The sequence below is a fragment of the Sphaeramia orbicularis genome, chromosome 4 (assembly GCF_902148855.1).
Source record: "Sphaeramia orbicularis chromosome 4, fSphaOr1.1, whole genome shotgun sequence".
NCBI classification, from domain to species: Eukaryota; Metazoa; Chordata; class Actinopteri; order Kurtiformes; family Apogonidae; genus Sphaeramia; species Sphaeramia orbicularis.
The window spans coordinates 27,256,797-27,280,582 of NC_043960.1; the positions used below are offsets into that span (position 1 = coordinate 27,256,797).

Sequence of the window (23,786 nt, forward strand, 5' to 3'; positions counted from 1 at the left end):
TGGTAAAATTAGAGAAAGTGATAATTTTGCAGTGGTCTCTATTATTTTCCAGAGCTGTATATGTATAAACACGACACTGGCCAATATCTCCACTATATTAGATCAGTCATACCGGCCTATTAACATATACAGTATGCATATGTTCACATGAATATGGCAGCGATGTTAACATATGATGCAGTCGTCAATGCGTCATCTACATACAGGGTGGGGAAGCAAAATTTACAATATTTTGAGGCAGGGATTGAAAGACAGTGTATGAACAATTAGTTTATTGAAAGTCATGAGAATTTAAATCTTCAAATCATATTTTACTGCATTTCTAACGGTCTTGTTGCATACCTCAAGTTCAATTGCCATTTTTCTCATGGATTTGGTTGGATCCTTTAGGATTTTGGATTTGAGAGCTTTAATAAAAGCTTTGGTACGTTTTTTGTTGCTTCCTCCACTTCCAGACTTTCTCGTAATAGTTTTGCTCATAGTCATTCTCTCCTTTACATTATAAACAGTCTTTATGGACACTCCAACTATTTTTGAAATCTCCTTTGGTGTGACGAGTGCATTCAGCGAATCACACACTCTTTGACGTTTGCTTTCCTGATTACTCATATGGGCAAAAGTTTCTGAAAAGGTATGGATAATAGTGTTAGGTATGATTATGACATCAATATATGTTTGGTTTCAAAACAATTGATGTAGTGCCTGCTGAGAAAAAAACAACTAAATGTTCATTGTAAATTTTGCTTCCCCACCCTGTATATACATATATAAACTGCATGTCCAGACAAAGGTGAGGTATCTGGAAACATAAATCTGACCTGATCACTTGCAAACCTGGCTAGACGGTCTTAAGATCTGATTTGAGGAGCAAATGTGATTTGTCTGCAGTCTGAACATAGCCTTAATCTGTCTGCTCTTTGGACTAAATGACATGGTGAGGCCCTTTCACTAGTGTAAATCTTTTAATTTGCTCATTAAACACTGTTGCACATCAAGTTGAATTAAAATATTTCTACCTCTTCTCATAAAATAATCATGATAATGTAATGTATTCTTGATAGATAAAGTGTAACAGGGGCTCAGTATGTAACCGTTCCACCTGCTCAAAGGTGATTACTGATGTGTATGAAAAGGAAAACAAGGGGAATGTGTCTGGAAACAAAATTATTCCAACTTTATGGAGAAGGGTGTACATACCGTTCATGACTTTGATATATAATTCAGTAACAAAAGGAGGTCACAGAGTTACATTCCAGACACTGATCCTTCAGGCAAAACACTAGAAATATAGCTTTATGTAAGGGAAACTTAAAGGAATGAATTCCATGTAAAGAACCTTCAAAGGAAACATTAGGAGCAGCACAAGGTCTGTACAAGTTTTTCTCCTTAAGGGCAGCTTTTCTTCAGCGCTGTGGTGTGAAGACTAATACACCCACATCAGCTGTTAAAAGGTAGAAGGAAATACTTGGTAAACTACATCACAGCACCAACAGCCTGTAATGGAAAAGGAAAAAAGAAGACATCAGGCAGACGAGAAGAAGTCTGTGTGTGTGTGTGTGTGTGTGTGTGTGTGTGTGTGTGTGTGTGCGTGCGTGCGTGTGTGTGTGTGTTGATGCCAGACTCTCTTATGCTGTGTTTTCATTCGGTTTTCACTGCGTGTGACATAAATAAAGGCTCAAGACTCTTGTGCTGTTTGTGTCTACAGGTGTTAGGGTTCATTACCTATAACATGTCTGACGCTCTTCATCTTAGCACCTCCTCATCTTATCTTAAATCCCTTCAGAAAAAGCAGAAATCCAAACACATGTCATTGAGATCCGAACCAGCAAAGACAATGAAGCATCCGGCTGCTTCTTCATGGTCACCCAAAACATCCAGAGGTCCAAAACAAGCAAATGTAAAGCTCTCCAACTGTGTGTTTTCCTGTGTTAGTCCCTCTCAGTCCTGCTCTGTATGTGTTGTGGTTGTGGTCAGTTTTTCCAGCTCCAGCTGTAGTGAAACTGCTCCGGCTCTGCCAACAGCCAATGAGAGGTCGGAGTGGGAGGGCAGACAGAATGTGTGTGTATGTTAGAGGGAAGACAGACTGAAAAACATAGCGTGGGTCTGAGCTGCACTTTGTGTGCATGTAGTCATGTGTGTTTCATTTCTGCAGTCTGGATGTTACACTCCTCAGCTGTGTCTACTATAGGGAGTCGTAGTATTTTCACAAGGTCCTTGGTGTGCTGCCAAGTCTGAAAAGCAGTAATCTTTACAGACCAGGTGATAGATTGATCCCTATGATGAGCCAAGAGGCAGCAAAAGATGAGAAGACCAGACATAAGCAAAAAAAAAAAAAAAAAGAAACAAAAACCAGGATTCCAGTGTTCAGCTCATTCACCCATAAAGCATCATAAACTTTATTGCTGCATCACTGTGGGCAAACATCAAGCATCATCATCAGTTTTTTTCATTCTTTTTTTTCCCAGATAATCACAAGGAACAGATTGCTGTTGGTTGTTTAAACCCTGAATAGTTTGCATAGCTCTTAGTGCCAGCCTGTTTCTGTCCACAAAATCTGCACCAATCAGAGCAGCCTGTTCCTTCACATGTTAACGTCAGTGTGAAAAATTCCAAAAAGTAAAAATAAGGGTGGAACTTATGCCAAGCTGCTGTGTATATACCTACATGACCATTATAATCTGACAACGCTTCTATCTTCCATAAAGGAGAAACCTGGACTCTGAAATGTACATCATCTTTTGGTTTTTAGTAACTTAAAGGAGTGATATTTTGCTTTTTTTAAATGAAATTATGTGTTTCAGTGTGGTCTACATAAACTGTAAATGCTATACTTGAGTCTGCATTAATTCAACTCCACAGGTCCATCTTCAATATTTCTGACTAATGAAACCAGAAAGGTCGTTTTGAGCGCTGGCCCTTTAAATGCAGATGAGCCACTTCAGGCCCCACCCCCTCCAAGTTGTTGATTGTGCTGCTCTGTCCCGTTCAGCCACTTGTGTTCATTAATACAACCAGCAACTGAACATTTGAGGTAATCGGCTCGAAGTTTGGACATATTTTCAGTCTGGACTACGACTGCTGTTGCTGATAAACAATTATGTCGTACTCGGAGAAATGTTCTTGAGAAGTCTTGACCTTATATGTGCAAATGTCATGACATAACTAGTTATAAAATGTGACAAATTAAGCAGGAATTTAAACAGGTTGTAGAAATCCACTTGATTTTCACCACAAAGAATATAAAGATAGCTTTGCAGCACCTGGAGGGTTCAAATTCAATCTTTTGGAACTATTAGGGTCCAAATACACAAATAAATGTACCAAAGGCTAATTAAAGTGGGTTTAGCAAAATATGACCCTTTAAACTTGTGGAAGAGTTATAAATAAATATCAGTACAGGTACTGGGTTATAACAACTTACAATGTTTCTGTAGCAATGACAGTAAATAAAGCCTCCATCCCCTACTGTTGTGCAGTCTTTTTGATCATTTTGTATATGAATGAGGCCAGACTGTGTTACTTCAATCTCTGAAGTATTATTTGAACCCCATTGCACTGGAGGAAATAGTATATTGTAGCCATAATGGCAAAAAAAAATTCAATTAACAAAGGTAGACAGACACATGCTATCATAATGGCATTTTAATCAGCATTTAAGTGGTTGTATAAATATTAGATGTAGAATAAAAGTGTCAGACATCTCCTTACATTGCCTCCGAATAAGATAAGATAAGATAAGATAAGATAAGATAAGATATTCCTTTATTGATCCCACAATGGGGAAATTCAGTGTTGTCAGCAGCAAACATACACTTAAACATACACGTAAAACAAACAAGTCATAAAAAAGTGTTTAAAAGGAGAGTGCAAATACGGTTTGATATGAATGTAGTGCAAATGGTTATAAATATAAAAAAATAAATAAAAAAATGTGATGATGCAAAAATTACCAAAGATGCATTTGAAGGCAGCCCATATGAATCAACAAAGTTTCAGAAAAGCTCCGTAGTGAACATCAAAATACTGTCATCTACTGCACTGATTCACCAGTACATGGAGATGCTGGTTTTTTCATTCTGTTATTGATATATTTGCCAAAAGAGCCACTTTTTCTTCAGTTTTCTCTGCTGTTTATAATATCCCTCAACCTTAATCTGAGTTTTTATGAACATCGACATGGTCAGTGAATTAAATATAGGAAAATACCAGATTTTCACTGAGGATAATATTATAATATATGGTGATGAATCACTTAAGAAAGGTTAAATATAGAGGAAAAAATAATTTAGGAACTGCCACAAAAGGAGCACTGGATCTTTATGGGTTAAGGTGCACACAGTGGGATCCAGCCAGAGTACATGATGTGAACATGGGGAAATTCTTGCTGAAAACTGTACAACTTTGTCGCCCCTGCTTGGAAGACATAAAATATTCTCAGTGGAGTGTTTCTTCTTTGCAGCCATGTGACGTCTGAATCCTGTTATGCTTTCATATCACACGCACATTGTCAATGAAACCATTATTTACAAATTAGCTTGAAGTATTTTTTTGGCAGAAAGTTAATTAAACTAGATTTCTCCACGGGATAGTTTTACTTCTTCCAATGTTTTGTCACTTGCAAAGTTATACTGTTAAAGCCCTTATTCCACCACTGGGTACAGCTATATATTTTTTTAGTGATTGGAATGTTATGAGGTCAGTTGTCAGCTCATTTACATAATACTATACATGTCTGACAGAGAATCAAAGCAGTATATTTAGTAAACTGTATGTCATGTTATTCAGACTATGAGGAAATATATACTATACACTCATTCTTACCCCAAAATCCTAAGGAAACACATGTAACTTTCATCTCCCTGGTGAATGGACAGAATTATATCGAAGCACACACTCACAATACACACATATAAACACACTGATTAGGGATACTGACACACATACAGTATGCAAATGCACATACACACAGACACACACGTGCAGACATACACACATTGTTTTCAATACAATGCATATCAACATATCACATGTGTTTTTGGGAACTACTTCCTACATGAGAATAAACATTACAGTATTCCCAGGAGGTGTGTGTGTGTGTGTGATTGTTAATTTTTCATTCTCCATTGTGCATCAGCTTTAAAAACAAAGACTTTGAGCAAAGGAAGTGAAAAAGGCTGACTTGTGGTTGTATAGAACAATGAGATCACATTTCGCCAATAAAACATTCACGGTCGGCTAACACAGACACATGTCACGCACATTCTCACAGCGTCTTTCCCACATACAACCTTTCCTCCTTAAAAAGCTTCATCTATAATTAAAGGGGTCATGTTTTGCTAAACCCACTTTTATTAGTCTTTGGTACATTTATTTGTGTATTTGTGAACCCTAATAGTTCATAAAGTTTGAATTTGAACCCTCCAGGTGCTGCAAAGCTATCTTTATATTCATTTTGGCAAAAATCGAGTAGATTTCTACAACCTGTTTTAATTTCTTCTTAATTTGTTGCATCTATAACTAGTTACGTCATGACATTTGCACATATAAGGTCAAAACTAGTGAAAATCGGGTATTTTCCTATATTTAATTCACTGACCATGTAGATGTTCATAAAAACTCAGATTAAGGTTGAGGGATATTATAAGCAACAGAGAAGACTGAAGAAAAACTGGCTTTTTCAGCAAATATATCAATAACAGAATGAAAAAACAAACGTCTCCATCCACTGGTGAATCAGTGTTGTAGATGACGGTATTTTGATGTTCACTACGGAGCTTTTCTGAAACTTTGTTGAATCATATGTGCTGCCTTCAAATGCATCTTTGGTAATTTTTGCATCACCACATTCAGAGGCAATGTAAGGAGATGTCTGACACTTTTATTCTACATCTAATATTTATACAGCCACTTAAATGCTGATTATAATGTCATTATGATAACGTGTGTCTGTCTGCCTTTGTTAATTGCATTTTTTTTTTGCCATTATGGCTACAATATACTATTTCCTCCAGTGCAATGTGGTTCAAATAATACTTCAGAGATTGACGTAACACAGTCTGGCCTAGTTCATATACAAAATGATCAAAAAGACTGCACAACAGTAGGGGATGGAGGCTTTATTTACTGTCATTGCTATAGAAAAATTGTAAGTTGTTATAACCCAGTACCTGTACTAGTATTTACTTGTAACTCTTTCACAAGTTGAAAGGGGTCATATTTTGCTAAATCCACTTTTATTCGTCTTTGGTACATTTATTTGTGTATTTGGACCCTAATAGTTCCAAAAGTTTGAATTTGAACCCTCCAGGTGCTGCAAAGCTATCTTTATATTAATTCCAGTAAAAATCAAGTGGATTTCTACAACCTGTTCAAATTCCTGCTTAATTTGTCACATTTTATAACTAGTTATGTCATGATATTTGCACATATAAGGTCAAGACTTCTCAAGAACATTTCTCCGAGTACGACATAATTGTTTATCAGCAACAGCGGTTGCAGTCCATACTGAAAATATGTCCAAACTTCGAGCTGATTACCTCAAATGTTCAGCTATTGGTTGTATTAATGAACACAAGTGGCTGAACGGGACAGAGCAGCACGACCAACAACTTGGAGGGGGTGGGGCATAAAGTGGCTCATTTGCATTTAAAGGGCCAGCGCTCAAAATGACCTTTCTGGTGTCATTACTCAGAAATAGGGTTGAAGATGGACCTGTGGAGTTGAATTAATGAAGAATTCAGACCCAAGCATAGCATTTACAGTTTATGTAGACCACAGGGAAATGTTTTAAAATGCATAATTCCATTTTTTTTTTTAAAAATCACTCCTTTAAGTTAAATGTACATAAAAAGTTCATTAATCCTTACTAAATTTTTTTAAGGCAACCACTTTTTGAAATTTTTTAAAGCTCTCAAAATGACCTTTCTCATGTCATTACTCAGAAATGCAGTCACAGAAAAAATGATTAGACCATCAAAAGTCATCAAAAACAGTGGTTATGCAATCAAGTACTAACTCCTGTGTGTATCATGTGACTAAAAAAGACAGGAAAGAAAACATAGAATGCCTAAAAGCACTGTTTTTTATCAGTACAATGCCATAGCTATTGATGTAAGAACTGAAGTGATTTTGGTTATTATCAAGAAAACATGGAAAATATCCAGATATCAGCTCTGAAATTAAACGTTTATGAGCAATTTTTGTTGTTATCATTATATTTGTCCAAACAAATGTACCTGTAGTTGTACCAGGCATTTAAATGAACAAGACATTGAAGAAAACAAGGGTGGTCTAATAATTTTTTCCACGACTGTAGGGTTGAAGATGGGCCTGTGGAGTTGAATTAATGAAGAATTCAGACCTAAGCATAGCATTTACAGTTTATATAGACCGCAGGGAAATACTAAAAAATGCATAATTCCATTTAATAAAGCAAAATATCACTCCTTTAAGTAACTTCCACTGCTTAAAACATAGAAACATGAATGTTGTCTGTATTACTGTATATTCACTGTTTATATTGTCAGTGAACACATCCTGAATTTCTCCTTTTTATCAAACTTTATACACAAGTTTTACATAGAGCACATGCAAAAAAAAAAAAGAAACAAGTTAAATTTTCAAGGGAACAACGAATGGTGAGTCATGTATAATATTATAAATGGGAATGCTCTTCAGTGACGGTCCATACTCAGCATAACTTTAATACCAGGCCCACTGTGTTGTTCACGTAAAGTCTCTCAAGTGAATAATGTAACCAGAGGTTCGTACAATTATAGCAGTGTCATAAAATATCCTATGTCCTGAAATTACATCTCACATTAAGTCACTGAATACAAAAGGAGCTTTTAAAGTCAGGTTAGGAGGAGGGTAGCAGAACAATGGTATTATTACTGTAGCCATCCATGTTCTTATCATCTCAGAGGCTTTTCTTTCTTTACTAGTGGTGATGTATTTTGTGATCATCAGGATTAGTTTGGATTTCGTGTTGAATATCTTATGTTGTTTTTGTCCTTTAACATCTGGAATTATGTACTGATGTCCTCAGAGTTGTATGTCTGGTGATCCATACATTTAATCAATCAAATACATACATGAATGAATGTATGATTTCATGGTTTGTTTGTTTTTTTGTGTGTGCGTTTTTTTTTTTCCCATAAATTATATATTATTTTATATCATTAATAGTGAGGATGTGAGTCTTGAATATGTCAAAAAGTAGCAACAACATTTATTTCATCGCATTAGTATTTTTTTTTTTAAATGTGAGATTAAAAAATGTGGTCAATGAGGCTTTTTTTGCCATGAGGGTCCTGCACTGAACAAAAACTACTCATGCAATGAAATCAGTGTTATTGCTAATTTTTTTGACATTTACAAGACTAGATATAAAACTATGTCACATGCCTCCACTGTGTGTTATATTGAAAATAACTCAAATTTTGTGTTTTTTTTTTTTAATAAGACAAGTGGCATCACATATCTAAAAGGGTTAAAATCCTCAAAATGATTAAACATTTGACCTTTTAATCAGAACTGAATGAGTTTAAGTAGATTTGGGCAGAAACTCTGATCCTGAAATGACATTTTGCACTAGCACATGCTGAACTGTCAACTTACTCTTATGCACTTTATGTCATTTTCACTCATTCTGTATATTTGTGCATAGCAATTACATCTGCATATATTATACTAATGGTACATAATGTAAATATTGTTAATACTGTATATTCTGTACTTCTCACATTTGCTGCTATTGCACCTCTGGTTAAATGCATTTTGTTGTCATGTACTTATACATGTGTAATGACAATAAATTGAATCTGAATCAGGAATGAAAGCTGAAAAAATATTGATATGATGATTTTATAGCAGCTTTTTGCATGTACATTTTCATCTCGAGTCTCCAGAGGGTCCCAGAAGTGTCAATACCTTAAAATGGACCTAGGGAAGTAACTGAAAAACTGTCAAAAAACACACATTCATGCAAAACTTCAGGCCATAAGTTTTAACACAACCATAATGATCACCAAATCAAAACAGCAACACGTTACTTACGGAGTTTTTCAGATATTACAAATCGATACGGCATGAGGGCCTTGAGCCGTGAGATTAAAATCCATCTGAGCCTGAGACCAAACCGAGTCAAAATGCACTCCAGACTGAGGCAACACCAAGACCTTCAAGAAATGATCCAAGGCAGATCTCAATTACACAGCACTAGCTTTAATATCCAACACTGGCTATAAAACATAACATTAATGAGCTGGCTTGTCACCAAACAAGGAAATTACACAAACACACCATCCGGTTCCAATCCACAAACACTTCAAATGCAGGGATCAAGAATAAAGACATAGCATGAACATAAAGCTCTGCACACATCTGGAGGAAATAAATTGATCTATTTGTGTGTTTTTTGACAAACACTTCAATAGTCATATTAGTCAAAATGTGCTGGAAGGCTTTAACTGGGGTTGGAGTTTGTTGTACTGCTGTTCTATAATATGCTGCTTTTAATCTTTTATTGATTAGTTTACATGCCCACCGGTTTTGTTTGAAGGCACGACATTTATTTCTTATAAGCATCTCAAAAGCTATGAAGAAAGAAAGTAGATAACTGCAGTGAGAAGCCAATTTTTTGAAACACTAATGATGTTAGTAGAAGTTAGGTTAAAGTTACCAGGAGCTGCGCTGAAACTTTAAATGTGTATTATTAGTGGAAATGTAGGTGGAAAAGACATCTGGGTATAATGTAGCAGTGTCACAGTCAAAGTGGATATTACAGTGTGATATGTGTGTGTGAAGGAGTGGGGGTGGGGCTGTCTTAGCTCCGTCTACCTGCTGAATCCACTTAGCAGAAGACCTCCCACGCTGTCGGAGTGTGTGGTGCGGGAAAAGGCTTACATAACATGGAGCTTACACTGGGTTTGTATGTGACTAATGGCTCGGCGCTACAACACAGGACTGATAATATAGTATCAAAAGGTGAAAAACACTGGAGCATCATACACTGGAGGACAGGTGTGTTATCGTACCTGGTTCTGAATTCACAGGAGCACAGGAAACTAATTGAACCCCTAGAAAGCCACCACGGGCACCACACATTTCTGTTAACATCTTACATCAAAAAAAAAAAAAATGCATAGAAATAATTTATACAGTCAGCCAAAATAATGTGTACATCAGGAAAAGAAAAACTTGCATAAATATTTAATTTGTATAAGAACTTCTATACATATACAGGGTGGGGAAGCAAAATTTACAATATTTTGAGGCAGGGATTGAAAGACAGTGTATGACCAATTAGTTTATTGAAAGTCATGAGAATTTATTTACCACAAGAAAATTGACATAATAGAAAATGTTTTTATTCTATGTGTCCTCCTTCTTTCTCAATAACTGCCTTCACACGCTTCCTGAAACTTGCGCAAGTGTTCCTCAAATATTCAGGTGACAACTTCTCCCATTCTTCTTTAATAGTATCTTCCAGACTTTCTCGTAATAGTTTTGCTCATAGTCATTCTCTTCTTTCCTTTATAAACAGTCTTTATGGACTCTCCAACTATTTTTGAAATCTCCTTTGGTGTGACGAGCGCATTCAGCAAATCACACACTCTTTGACGTTTGCTTTCCTGATTACTCATATGGACAAAAGTTTCTGAAAAGGTGTGGATAATAGTGTTAGGTATGATTATGACATCAATATATGTTTGGTTTCAAAACAACTGATGTAGTGCCTGCTGAGAAAAAACAACTAAATGTTCATTGTAAATTTTGCTTCCCCACCCTGTAGATACCTCTTTCAAAGTTTGATCACACTGTGTACTGTTGTATGATGTTTTCCCAACAGATGGCATTACCCTCATGAATGTAGCGTCAACAAGTGACGTCTACAACATGGCGGTGGTACGGTTGTCGATTGAGGAGCGCAAGATAGTTTTAAAGTGGTACTTCAAATTTGAGAGTGTTGTTGAAGTCCAAAGACAATGGAGGCGTGAGTTTGGTTCAGAACCTCCTACACCTCTTACAATTTCACGGATTCGTGAAGTTCGCCGTACACATAAATGTCTGGAAGCCAATGGCCACCACTTTAAGCACCTCTTGTAATTGTAGAGGCCAAAGGTAACTTGTATTAATCTCGTGATGTCTGAATAAATTTGGTATTGAAATATTAATGCAAGTTTTTCTTCTCCTGATGTGTGTATGCATTATTTTGGCTGACTCTGTATATCAGTTCACATTTTTGTTCTGTGTGGAAGATATCTGTTTAACCCTTTCATACATAAATCAAGATGTTTTATTTTTTTTTTGGTGAGTGTTTTTATTCCTCTTAAAGCATGAAAAAAAAAAACACTGTGATTGAATTTTTTTATGAACCTATTTTTCATGGAATTGCAAAAATATCCACTCAGCTGGACACCATTTGTTTAATTTTTGAAGCAAATAAACATGTATTTACTGATATACTGTGTGAAAACTATGAATAAAATATTTTAAAATGCTGCTAATCTGATGTTTGGTCACATTTTAACATACTCTAATATAAGTTATTACTCACTTTATGGAGATAATATGCAGAAAAAAAATTTTTTTTTGTTTAAAAAAACCTGTTAATTACAGTCTCATAACAATAACAAGGAACTAATTTACACTCAAGCATGTTCCTGCAGATCAAGTTTATCAAGAACAGCAAAGTTACAGTAATGGTATGAATTGCAGTGTTTTGGATGATGCATTTAAGCGTCCACTGTGTTGGCTGATATGGAACTAAAACAATAAAATCCATGAATATACAAGAGAACAGCTGTAGAATAAATGTCTGCTGTTGTGACCACTATGTACGAAAGGGTTAATCTGCAGTGAGTTTTGAGATTTACAGAGGCCCTGGTCAGTCCCTGAAGGCACCATGCCCCCCTTTCTCTAAGATTACATTCAGACAGCAGGTCTTATAATGAACTATTCAGAATTTTTGGTGAAATCCGATTTTTTGTGTACTCGTTCATATTACACTTTAAATACGACTTCTGTCAGTTTTGAGCATGAACTGAATGCGACCCTGAGGTGACCCACATGCGCAAAAGAGGTCCTGATGTAATACGTGACCACGTAGGCACACACTGTGTTTACAGAAGTAACAGGCCTGGGACGCAGAATTGTGACTTTTGTCGCATTTCAATGATGTAAAAGTCGGATAAATGTGATCTGGTCGTTCAGACTGAAGTCGCATTGCAAAACATTGGATACGTATTAGATGTAGGACCACATATGAAAGTGGCCTAGGTCAGATTTGAAAAAATGGGATATGCTCTGTCTTTAACAAATCGGATACAGGTTACATATAGGTAAAAAAAAAAAAATCGGATTTGGGCCACATTTGCCTGCAGTCTGAACGTAGCCTAAGTCTCCAAATGTCAATGCTGCCTCCGTCCATAATAATATACATTATATAGACTAAATGTCACCTAAAATTAGCGTTTATATGCAACATAGTAGAGCAAACTATAACATGATAAAAAACAAATTAATTTTAGCAAAAAAAAAAGTCTCAGTTTTGAATGTCTGGGGTCGCCAGAAATTTGTGATGTTAAAATGGGGTCACGAGCCAAAAAAGGTTGGAAACCACTGCCTTATATGAATGGGATTCCTATTTACAGAAGAGCATTTAAGTCTTTCAAACAGACCTAACAACAACTTAAATATACTCTTTAATTTGGAGCTTTATGTTAAAGTCAGTTTTTTAATTCAGTGTAACTAATCTGGGACTTGAAGCAAAAATCAATGAACATATCAATGCCCATATGGTCCGAATGAAAGGAGGGATGTTCTGTTACATCCACAGAGACAAAGGTAGAAGTTTTTAGTTCAAGGACCACTCTGATCTAAATAGCTTGGACTAATTTTAGACCTGGCATTTGCAGTGAAGCAGTCTGAAAAAAAATCAGGTTTATGTTGATTATGTTGGAATTTGGAGCCAAGTGATGAGTGTAATCACACCCTCAGTTTCTTCTCACCATGTGCCATTTGAGTTGAGATCCTGACAGTTCACAGCGGAGGTGAGAAGTTCACATCCCAAACTCAATCTTTAGAGCCTTAAATAAACAACCAGACGGCCAGAGGTCAGAGAAGACTTTCACTGAGTAGATTATAGACAGCACTGCACACATCCTATTGCACAGATGACACGCTTTAAGTTCAACTTCAAACACATATGGGATGGAGTCATGTGACTGGAGCTTATGTTAGTGTGATCTATGTCACCTCTCCTGCTTTAATTACTGTTAAACACATTCATAACAGATTTATCTTTGAATGTGTCCCACCATTCTAACATAGTCCCTGTGATAAAAACTGATTGGAATGTTCACTTTTTGCCAAAACATTTGTATTTCCAAACATATTTTCCTCATGCACTTATGACACCGAATAAATGAATGAATGAATTTTTATTATTGTGTCCTGCATAAGAATATGCCCAACCATTCCATGGGCTTATAAGACACCAAAAATATAAACCAAAGACCAAATACCAGAAAACAGGCACAATAGATATGAACAACACAGTATACTGACCTATTTAAACAAACACACCTGCCACTTTTTCCAGGCTTTACAAGTAAATAATGCTAATTTATATACATTTGAATTAAACAACAATTTCATCTTGTCATCATCAGTGTTCCAAAACATATCAGGATTTTGAATAAATATGTCATCAAACAAAAAGGCTCACAGTTCATCATATAAAAACTCATTTATTTAAATTTGCTTTTAATGTTTAATCTTAATGTTTAATGGTTTTATATTTGTTTACCTGCCTTTTGCACCTGTTTTTTTATCTGTTTTAAAATGTCTGTTTCTGTTTTTATCTGCTGCATGTAAAGCGTATTTGAGTTATATGAAAAGCGCTATACAAATAAAATGTATTATTATTATTATAAGTAGTAGTAGTAGTAGTAGTAGTAGTAGTAGCAGTAGTAGTAGTATTATATAGAGGAGAATACAAAAGAAAATGGGATTCATTTTCCACTTTCCCCAAATCACAGTCCACTTTTTGCTGTTGTTATAATAAAGTAATTTCCCAGCAGGCCCAGTGTGCTGCTGTTGTATTCACAGTCAGCATGTGACCACTGAGCACTGATCCTGCAGGGCCTGAACATCTCATGACCTGCTGCAAACTCCACCAACTGCAAACTAAAACACACCTCTGCATGTGCACACTTCTGCAAAAAACAATGTGAACCACACCATCTAACACAGGGACAGAAGTAACAGATCCGAATTACTCCTGTTACTGTGATGAAACTGATATTTTACTTCTACTTATATTTGTTCATTTGGGGGTGTTTTGATCCATTATATTCTAAACTGAGTGAAAAAACCCAGAAAAATCACATGATTTCCAAACAAAACAACTGAAGGACATTATTCATTCATTTTGCTCATTTTATTTTTAACTGTCACTGAACACTGGACTCAGCAACAATACAACAATAACAATGGGTTCATTAAACTATCTCATCAGGGGGTTAAAAAATCCAAGCTTGGCCTGGATGCATAGCGGACAGTTCTGCAAACTGCAATACCCATGAGCCTCAGTGGCTGTTACCATGGAAAAGAAGTGAGTCAGGTACAGATCAGCACAATCAGAGAACTACTTTTGTAGGTAAAACACTTTGCCTTGGTTGCTCAAAACTGAAATGGATCCTGATTTCAACAAAAGTAAATAGATTTAGTTCAGCCAAGTGCTTGCTTGTGAGGGATTTGAATTTTTTCCTTTGTGTTAAAGGTTAATTTACTTTATAATCCCCATAGGTCAATGGTGTCAAACATACAACCTACGGGTCAAAACCAGGCCCACCAAAGGGTTGAGTCCGGCCTGTGGAATTAATTTGTGAAATGTAAAAATTAGACTGGTATATTTTATTTATTATTTTAGTTCAGGGCCCACATACAGCCCAATTCAAGCTCAATTAAAGTACTATCATAATGACTTATAAATGATGGCAACTCCAAAATTTTCTTTGTTTTAGTATCAAAAAGTACATTTTCAAAACATCCTTCCATAAAAAATGTGAATAACTTGTACAAATATGAACAACCTGAAATACAGGGGTTGGACAAAATAATGGAAACACCTAACATTGTGGCATCATAGAAGGTGTTTCCATTATTTTGTCCAACCCCTGTATCTTTATAGAAGTAAGTGCAATGTCAGCAATACTCTGCCTGTTACTAAATGTTTTAGGGCTTTGTAGATCCACGTATCCATGTAGAATAGAATAGAACAGAATAGAATAGAATAGAATAGAATAGAATGTAGACACGTATTAACCCTTTCATGCATACTGGTCACTACAGTGGACAGTTCTTCTACAGTTGTTCTCTAGTATATTCATGGATTCTGTTGTTTTAGTTTCATATGAGCCAACACAGTGGACGCTTATGCATCATTCCATACACTGCAATGCAGACCATTACTGTAACTTTACTGTTCTTGATAAACATGTTTTAGTGTAAATCAATTGTTAATTGTTAGACTGTAATTACCTTTTTTTGGGGGGGCTTTTTTTTTAAACAAAAAGGTTTTTTTTTTTTGCATATTACCTCCATGAAGTGAGTAATAACTCGTATTAAAATATGCTAAAATTTGAGAAAACATGACATTAGCAGCGGTTAATATTTTAATTTCATTCTTTTCATATTACTTTCTGCTATTGGGTCAAAACACTCTGATGGGACATTTTAGAGACAATTTGACAGATTAGTGTTGCTAAATGACCCACATTTTTACTTTTAAATTCATTTTTGCTTTAGTTGGACCATGAGGAATTATCCAAAACAAAGAACTACTTTATATTGACATAAATGTTGGAATGGCAATCAATAAAAGTTCGCTCTCTGACGGGACATTACTGTGTTTTGACCCTATTGGGTTTTAAATACATGTTTCTTTACTTCAAAAATGAAACACATGGTGTAGCTGAGTGGATATATTTGTAACTACATGAAAAAAAAAAAAAAAAACTCGATCACATTGTTTTTTTCATGCCTAAGGAGGAATAAAAACACTCTAGACAAAAAATCTTGACTAAGGTTCTTATAATTCATGCATGAAAGGGTTAAAAAAACTATAAGATATAAAGTAGTGTTAAATCGAAACATGTGCAAATTAGAGATATACTGTATTGCAGTGTTTCAACTATGTGGAACTGACTCGACTTGACTCAAGTACCAGGTACCATTCCTGAGGACCCTTTCCACTACAGGATACTACCAACTTTAGAGTACCTGGTCGTCATAGCGATGTTGCGCACAACTTCCATAGCATTTGCTCAGAGAGTTGCTAATAAACTCACTTGTTGTGTGTAGCCCCGTCACACACAACCCCAAATCTTTTCATCGGCCACCAAGGACAGAAATGTCTGAACCTCCTCGACTGACCACTATGTCATTTTACGGGCTTTCATCATGGATTAGCCCACCGGTATATTTACTGTAAATCTCCGCATCTGTTGTTTTTTTTTTTAAATGGTGTGTTGCAATGATGCAGAGACAACTCTATGACCAATCAGTGGTCTGCAGTGTTTACACGTCACATTTTAGTATCTCTTCACCTGTTTTGGAACCTTGTGGGAGTAAGTACTAGAAAACTAGTACCAGGTACCAGATTCCAGGTTGTTTTACGTAATGGAAATACAAAAAGGCTGAGTCGAGCCGGTAACACAAAGTGGAAACACAGCGTATGAAAGGGTAAAATTTTTAAAATATAAAAGTAGTATTAAAATGTGCAAATGTAACAGTGTAAACAATGTAAACATGTATGTAACAGTGTAAACAGTTCAATCAGTGCAAATGGAACAGGGTGAGCAATGCAAACATACATGTGCAAGACACATAATGCACATGTGTAAACGATAAGCTGAAACATAACATTGTACATATTATTTTTCTTTCAAAGTTTCATGTTGTTTATGGTTGTTCAAGTTATTTGCAGTTTTTTTAAAAGAATTGTTTGCATATATAAACATTTTCATGATGTAATTTTACTTTTTTCGGTCTAAAACATAGAGAAAAGTTTGGAGTTGACATTATTTACAGGATATTAGGTCATGTTACTGGTCCGGTGAACATTTAGACACGTCGGATCATCCTAGAGTCTTTACATCTCACTCTAAGCCTCTGTGTTTGAGCTGACTGTACTGTCTGACCCTCACATCTGCCTGGTCGACCATAAATACAGAAAAACATGGCCTTTATGAGTGAGTCACCCCTGAGCTCTGTCTCATCCTCATCCTCCCTCTCTCCAGCTGAGGCCCATCCTTTGTTCTGTCTACCACCGGGATTGAACTACAATCGGTCCGACAGAGGTGAAAGGGTTTTTTTTTTTTGTTTTGTTTTGTTTTTTTTTTTTTACATTTTTTTCATTCCTGTGGTTGAATAGGGTAAAGGTGGGATTTTATTACCTTGAAGCGATGACACTCTCTTTTTCTGTCTCCTGTATGTCTCACATATGGATGCTTTGTTTCAAAAAGAGTGTGCAAAAAAACTGTTACTGTTCTTTGTTCACACATGCTCACGTATTGTACGGTGATTGTGTTATTTTTGGGTGCTTGTTCCTCAAGGTCCAGTGGACGAGGGGGAGGGGGCTTCCTATTGGCTCTCAGGAAGCAGGCGTCAGTGAGAGAAGACAATCAGAGGATGTCTAATGACAGGATCTGCTGATAATAGGGCTCAAACACACACAACCCATACACATACACTATTCCAGTGCAGATAATTATCACTTCACACACTGACAAACAGGTCTGATGATGCCTCAACACCTCAACGCAACAGATTACTCACAAAAGACACTAAACGCTTATGTCTTCTGCTGTGTAAAGATGTGCGTTTGTTATTATTGACATGAATCTGAACATGTTCGGTCTTGACCTCAGAGGTCACGGGATTTGACAAACAGACGACATGACGGCTTTAAAGGTGCAAAGCAGGTGGTTTTTATCCGATAAGTCATCTCACATGTTAAGTCAGACACAGAATAACCTCAGTGTTTCTGCAATAAATCACTGCAAGAAGCTGGAAGAAATAGACTGTATGATTTACTTAAACTACTTTCTTGATTACGACAGATTTTTTTAGACGTTTGAGTTGAACTCAGGCTGGTATTGGACTAAAGATACTGTTGCTTCAGTATCATTCAGTATCTCAAATGGATAATTTATTTGCAGCTTTGTAACATGCATACAACAACAATCAGTAAAATTAAGAGACATATGGGCCCATAAAATCAGCAAATCAATAAAAATAATAAAATAAAATAAATAAGTTCAATTAATAATAATCCTTAACTAAAATTCAATAAACAGATCCTGTAACAATAGTCAAATTCATCTAAAATGGGTATGGTCTGTGTTTAAGACCTTAATAGCAGAGGGAATAAAAGACTTTGCATAGTGATTTGTTTTGCTTTTGGACACATTATAACGTTGACCAGAATGCTGTTTTGACATAAATTCCTCTACTTTCTCATCAGGGAATTCAGTTTCCTTCACCAGCTTGATGCAAATATGCCATCCCATGCACAGGTTGGTGCATTATGACTAAAAACAGTAGTTAACAGGGAGCAGCAGACAGTCTGTTGTTCATTTCATACTCAGTGGAAGAACTACTGAAGCATCTGTTGCTCAGATGGATCTGACCTGGAAACTCCAGACACAAAAAAGTGTCAAAAGTCTAATTTTATCCCTTTTATTATACTGTTCCTAATGCAATGCTTCTGTTTGAGCAAGTTAAATTATCTGTCACTGGGAAAATCTTCACATACACCACATCTACAGCTTAAAGGACTTCCCATTCCCATTGATTTGAGATGTTATCATGATAAAAGTGTTCATGACAGTTGTCACCTCAATATTTCTTCTAAATTTAAAGTCTTTTTTTCATCTTGAGTGAGATTGTATTAACCCAGACAGTTACTTGTAATTTAAAATGATTATTTATGAAAATGTAATTAAAAATTCAATGTTGTGTAAAATCAAGTTAAAACAAACTCTCACTTTGTAAGAATAGTTGACACTGTAAACAAATTAACACTCAAGATAAAATAATACAATTTGCTTTCTAACATTTGTCATGAATTTGTTCTGTTAATAACAAAACACCTGAATTTAATGTGTTTAATACTTTTGTCCATATAATATATTTCATTTTCTTGCTGTACAGTTTTCCTGACCATTTTTGATGACCATCATTTTTTGTGGACATACAGAAAAGGTTAAAATGAAACATTCTTAACCAGCACATATTTTGGCCATTATGAGTAAATGGGAAGATTTTCAAAATTAAAAAAAAAAATTAACTTTGACCTACTTTTCCCAAAATGCAATGAGTTCCATTCTGGGTCACTGGCAATCTATAGACCAAATTTGGTATGAATTCAATTTATAAAGTCAGTTTGGTATGAATTCAAACCAACAGTTTTGCTGCTACAGACATGTGAAATTTCGCCCATTATAAGTAAATGGGGGAAAAAAACGATTTTAAAGATTCATTAAAAATAGAAACTTTGGCCTACTTTTCCCAAAATCTATTGACATCTATTCTGGGTCGCTGACAATCTATAGACCAAATTTGGTGTGAATTCAACCAATAGTTTTGCTGCTGTAGACATTTGAAATTTCTCCCCTTATCATAAGTAAATGGGGAAAAAAAAGATTTAAAAAAATTCATAAAAAAATTGAACTTTGACCTACTGTTTCCAAATTGTAATGAGATCTATTCTGGGTCACTGTTAATCTATAAACCAAATTTGGTATGAATTCAACCAAAAGTTTTACTGCCAGAGCATTAACAAATAAAGAAACAAACAAACCGAACCAAAGACCCCTTGCCTCCCCTTTGGGGGGGGGCAAGGTAATAACATATATACCACTATAATAACAATGTTTTAGAGGCTCACCAGCTTTGTTTGAGAATCAGAGGTGGAGAAGTTACAAGTTTTAACATAATAATATTTCAAAAAAGGTTCAGAAAAGTGCTTATAGTTTCAACAACCAAACATGACTATACAAACAAGTACATTTATGAGGCAGCTTCAAAACCTGAATTTGACCTTTAACAACAACAACAACAACAACAACAACAACAATGACAAGTCTAAAACATTTCACAATAGGTGGACAAGTTGAGTGGAGGGATAGAATAAAGGATGGGGGTCTTGTTTTGGGTGGATGGATGGATAGACATACTTCTTGTTGTGCCTGACTCAGTCTCCTGACAAACTCCCAGGAAGTGGTAGTAGGATGCCATCTCTGCCGTGGAGATCCGTACAGTAGAATAGGCCCGTCCACATTTCCCACACTTGGGACAGCGGGTCGGGAGGGTCTGGTAGCGCAGCCCACCTGCCTCCATCTCCGCTCATATCACCACCGAGCCTGTTCTACTGATGCTACACCAGGTCTGACAGTGCTGCTAACGCTGCATGTGTCCCTGTAGAGCCTGCAAGGTGTCTCTAACCTCAATGCTGCGTCTATCTCACCGTCATAATCTCTGCGTTGGAGAGTAAAGCCTATTACAGGACATTTGCATCTGCTCACCCTCAAGTCTACCACAAACACAAACAACAACAAATGCCAACAGGAAGACACTCAGGTGCTTCATTTCACCTCTGTTGATGTTACCACACAGTTTTACTAAAAGCGACAGTTCAGCAGTTTAATCTCAATGGACATCGTATAATTATCATTTCCTGCAGGTCTTATATTTTAAAGATTCCAAAAAAACCAAACCGTCCTGAGAAGCTGAATCCATGTAATCTTTCATTCTACTCATGTTCAGTTGAGAATCCACAATCAGAAAATGAAAAAAATTACTCATTATTTATGTACAAATCAAAAAACGAGTTGTTTTTCATTATTTAAATTGTACAGGTTTGTGAGCGAGTGGAGCACCTTGAAAGTTCAACAACATGTGTTAACCCCACAAACATAATAACTCCCACATGCGTAATAAACTGCAAACATAATAAAAAATTTGGAGCTTTTATCGTAATAATCCCACAAATGTAATAACAGTCACCTACCACAAATGTAATACCTCATTTTCCCACAGTGTGCTCCTACCCTCTCCATTCTTATCATAATCATATCCAGACATTTTATTTACATGGTTCAAACATAGGCTTCTATTATACTCAATAAAAATAAATAATCCAGTTCATACTGAAGCTTTTATAATAAAACCTTTAGAACATTTTTGCCCATTCTGTTGTGTTCCTCCACTTGTATTTATAATTAAACACCTATTAATCTGAAATTAGTACCATGTGGTGTAATTGTAACATTTAATCATTCTAAAAAGGCAAGTATCCAAAAGACAAGAATAAATGGCAAGAAAAGGAAAGATGAAAGAATATTCATGCATGCATTACTTAAATGTATGTGATGTACGAGTTTATTATATTTGTGGGATGTTATTATGGTTTTGGAAACTGAAGATTTTTACCATCCCACAAAAGTAATAATTATGTTTGTGGGAAATGAGGTATTAAGTTTGTTTGAAAGTTATTACGTTAAAAGCTGAAAATTTTTATTCCCGTTTGTGGGGAGTTATTACGTTTGTGGGGTTAACATACCCACAAATACGCTTTTACTGTAAACTAATATGAGTACATTCAATTAAAAAAATTTGAGCTCTCAAAAATTTTGTGTGAAAAGTAAAATGAAAATTTCTAGTAAAAGTAATAGTTCTGCTTTGTAAATAATTAAGATAAGGTAAGATGAGATGAGACGAGACAAGGCGAGACAAGGTAAGGTAAGGTAAGGTAAGATAAAATAAGATAAGATAAGACAAGATGGTAAGATAAGATAAGATAAGATAAGATAAGATAAGATAAGATAAGATAAGATAAGATAAGATAAGATAAGATAAGATAAGATAAGACTGTTCCTATAATTGGGAAATTCACTGGTTAAGGCAAAAACAGGATAAACTCCAGAGCAAAGAAACCACGCATGCAGCATAAAGAAAGATGATACAAAAAATTGCAAAAATAATATTCCTTAATAGATTATATGCATATTTATATAAGAAGTAAAACTGCACAGTGTGTCAGACAGTACAGATTGGAGAAAAAAAAACAAAAGAGCTGAACTGTTGTATTGTACAGTCTGACAGTGGTGGGTATGAACAGCACCTCCTACACAATGAAAACTATACAATATAAAATGAATAATAACGTGGCACCAACAACAAATTGAATCTTGCAGAAATCCATTTAAACTGAGTGTGAAGTCTGGTTTCACACCACCACAGTGGATCTGAAATAAAACAATGGAGATGTAAGTGTGGACTTTCAGCTTTAATTCAGGGGGTCTAACAAAAATTTTACATTTTACCATTTAGGAATTACAACCGTTTTTAAAATGGCCCCTCCATTTTCAGAGGCTAAAAAGTAACAGGACAACTGGCTGATGAGGAGCTTCACGTCCACTGTGGTGGTTGTACAGACGCAAAATCAGAACAAATGTGTCACTGTCTTTATAGATATGGACCTGACTGTTGAACTGTAAGGCTACTTGTACCTTCCAACCACACACAAAGACAAATACTGCACTTCTGCATGTTGCTGATAACTTGCAGGGCCTCTTTTCTCCAAATAACCTTTGTTTATGTAAATCTGTAGTTAGCTGCCCCAGTACTGCAGAACTTATTAATGCAGATGTAAGAATGGGAGGTTACAGATGTATGTCCATGACTAGATAACTTCAGAATAACAACACACAATTCACTTTGTAGATGCGACAAATGTAGTTTCACCTGCTCTGGTTAAACTAATTCAACACATCTTTCAGTAGTTGCTTTTCCACTGGACATCTGCACAAAACTTTACCAATATTTACAAAATGTCAAAAAAAAAAAGAGAAGTGCGTCATGTCGGTTTTTCCATTAAATCACAAATGCAAGGATTTGTTATTTATTATCGCGAGATGACACGAGGAGTCATTCCATAAACATGGCGACAAACGGAAATATGGTGTTGATTTACAGATATATTCATTATTATTACATATTACCCCTCTATCTCGTACTAAATTTCAAAATGATCGGGTTTCCTGGTGTGTCCTCACATACCGCGACATGTTTCTTCTTCTTCTGCTTCGCTTGTTCTAACGTCTGTCAACATCCAGTTTTTTTAATTCACCTGACTCTAGTTGCAAAAAAAAGTCTTTCCATTGCAGTTTTGCATGATATACCATTTGCGCTATGCCCAAAAAACCACCTCTTGCCAGGGCAAAAACTTTTAATCGAAAAATTAGACTTTTGGCGAAATTGTCGTTTTTTCATTTGGTAAATTTTTATGCGCAAGTTTATATTTGTGCAATTTGAGGGTCAATCGAAAAGCGACTAGTGACACAGTTCTTTGTAAAGGCAAATTACACTGGTCTACAAGGAAAATGCTTCCAGAATAAAAGTAATGAAATTTTACCACATGAGAGTCACTGATAAAGAAAAATCAAGTGAAAAATGCTGGTTGGCTCAACTTTCCAAGATACAGCCTTGGGTCAAAATATCAAACTCAAGAATTAACGAGAGAATGGGTTTGACTCAAAAGGAACATTTGTCTCAGAGCTACAAGATCTACTTCTAAACACTGGCTGCACATTAGAATACATTCACTTTACAGGTTCTATTCAGTGGAAGATTTATAAAACTATTATATAAATGTACATAAACCAATATATATGTGTAATAACACTTAATCATATACCTTGCAAACATCAGCA

General features: G+C 35.7%; 1 protein-coding gene across 5 annotated transcripts in view; it reads right to left on the reverse strand.

The window, feature by feature from the left end:
* The window catches only part of mcf2l2 (MCF.2 cell line derived transforming sequence-like 2), a 241,474-nt gene extending 220,955 nt beyond the window's left edge, over positions 1-20,519 (reverse strand). For 2 of the 5 annotated variants that reach the window (XM_030133258.1, XM_030133257.1), the window contains exon 1: positions 20,250-20,515. In XM_030133258.1, the coding sequence (XP_029989118.1) occupies positions 20,250-20,412 (163 nt within the window). In that variant the 5' untranslated portion in view covers positions 20,413-20,515. Of the gene's footprint in view, positions 1-20,249 lie in introns of all 5 variants that reach the window. The other 3 variants (XM_030133254.1, XM_030133256.1, XM_030133255.1) reach the window with 3 other exon arrangements.
* Positions 20,520-23,786: the final 3,267 nt, after the last annotated feature.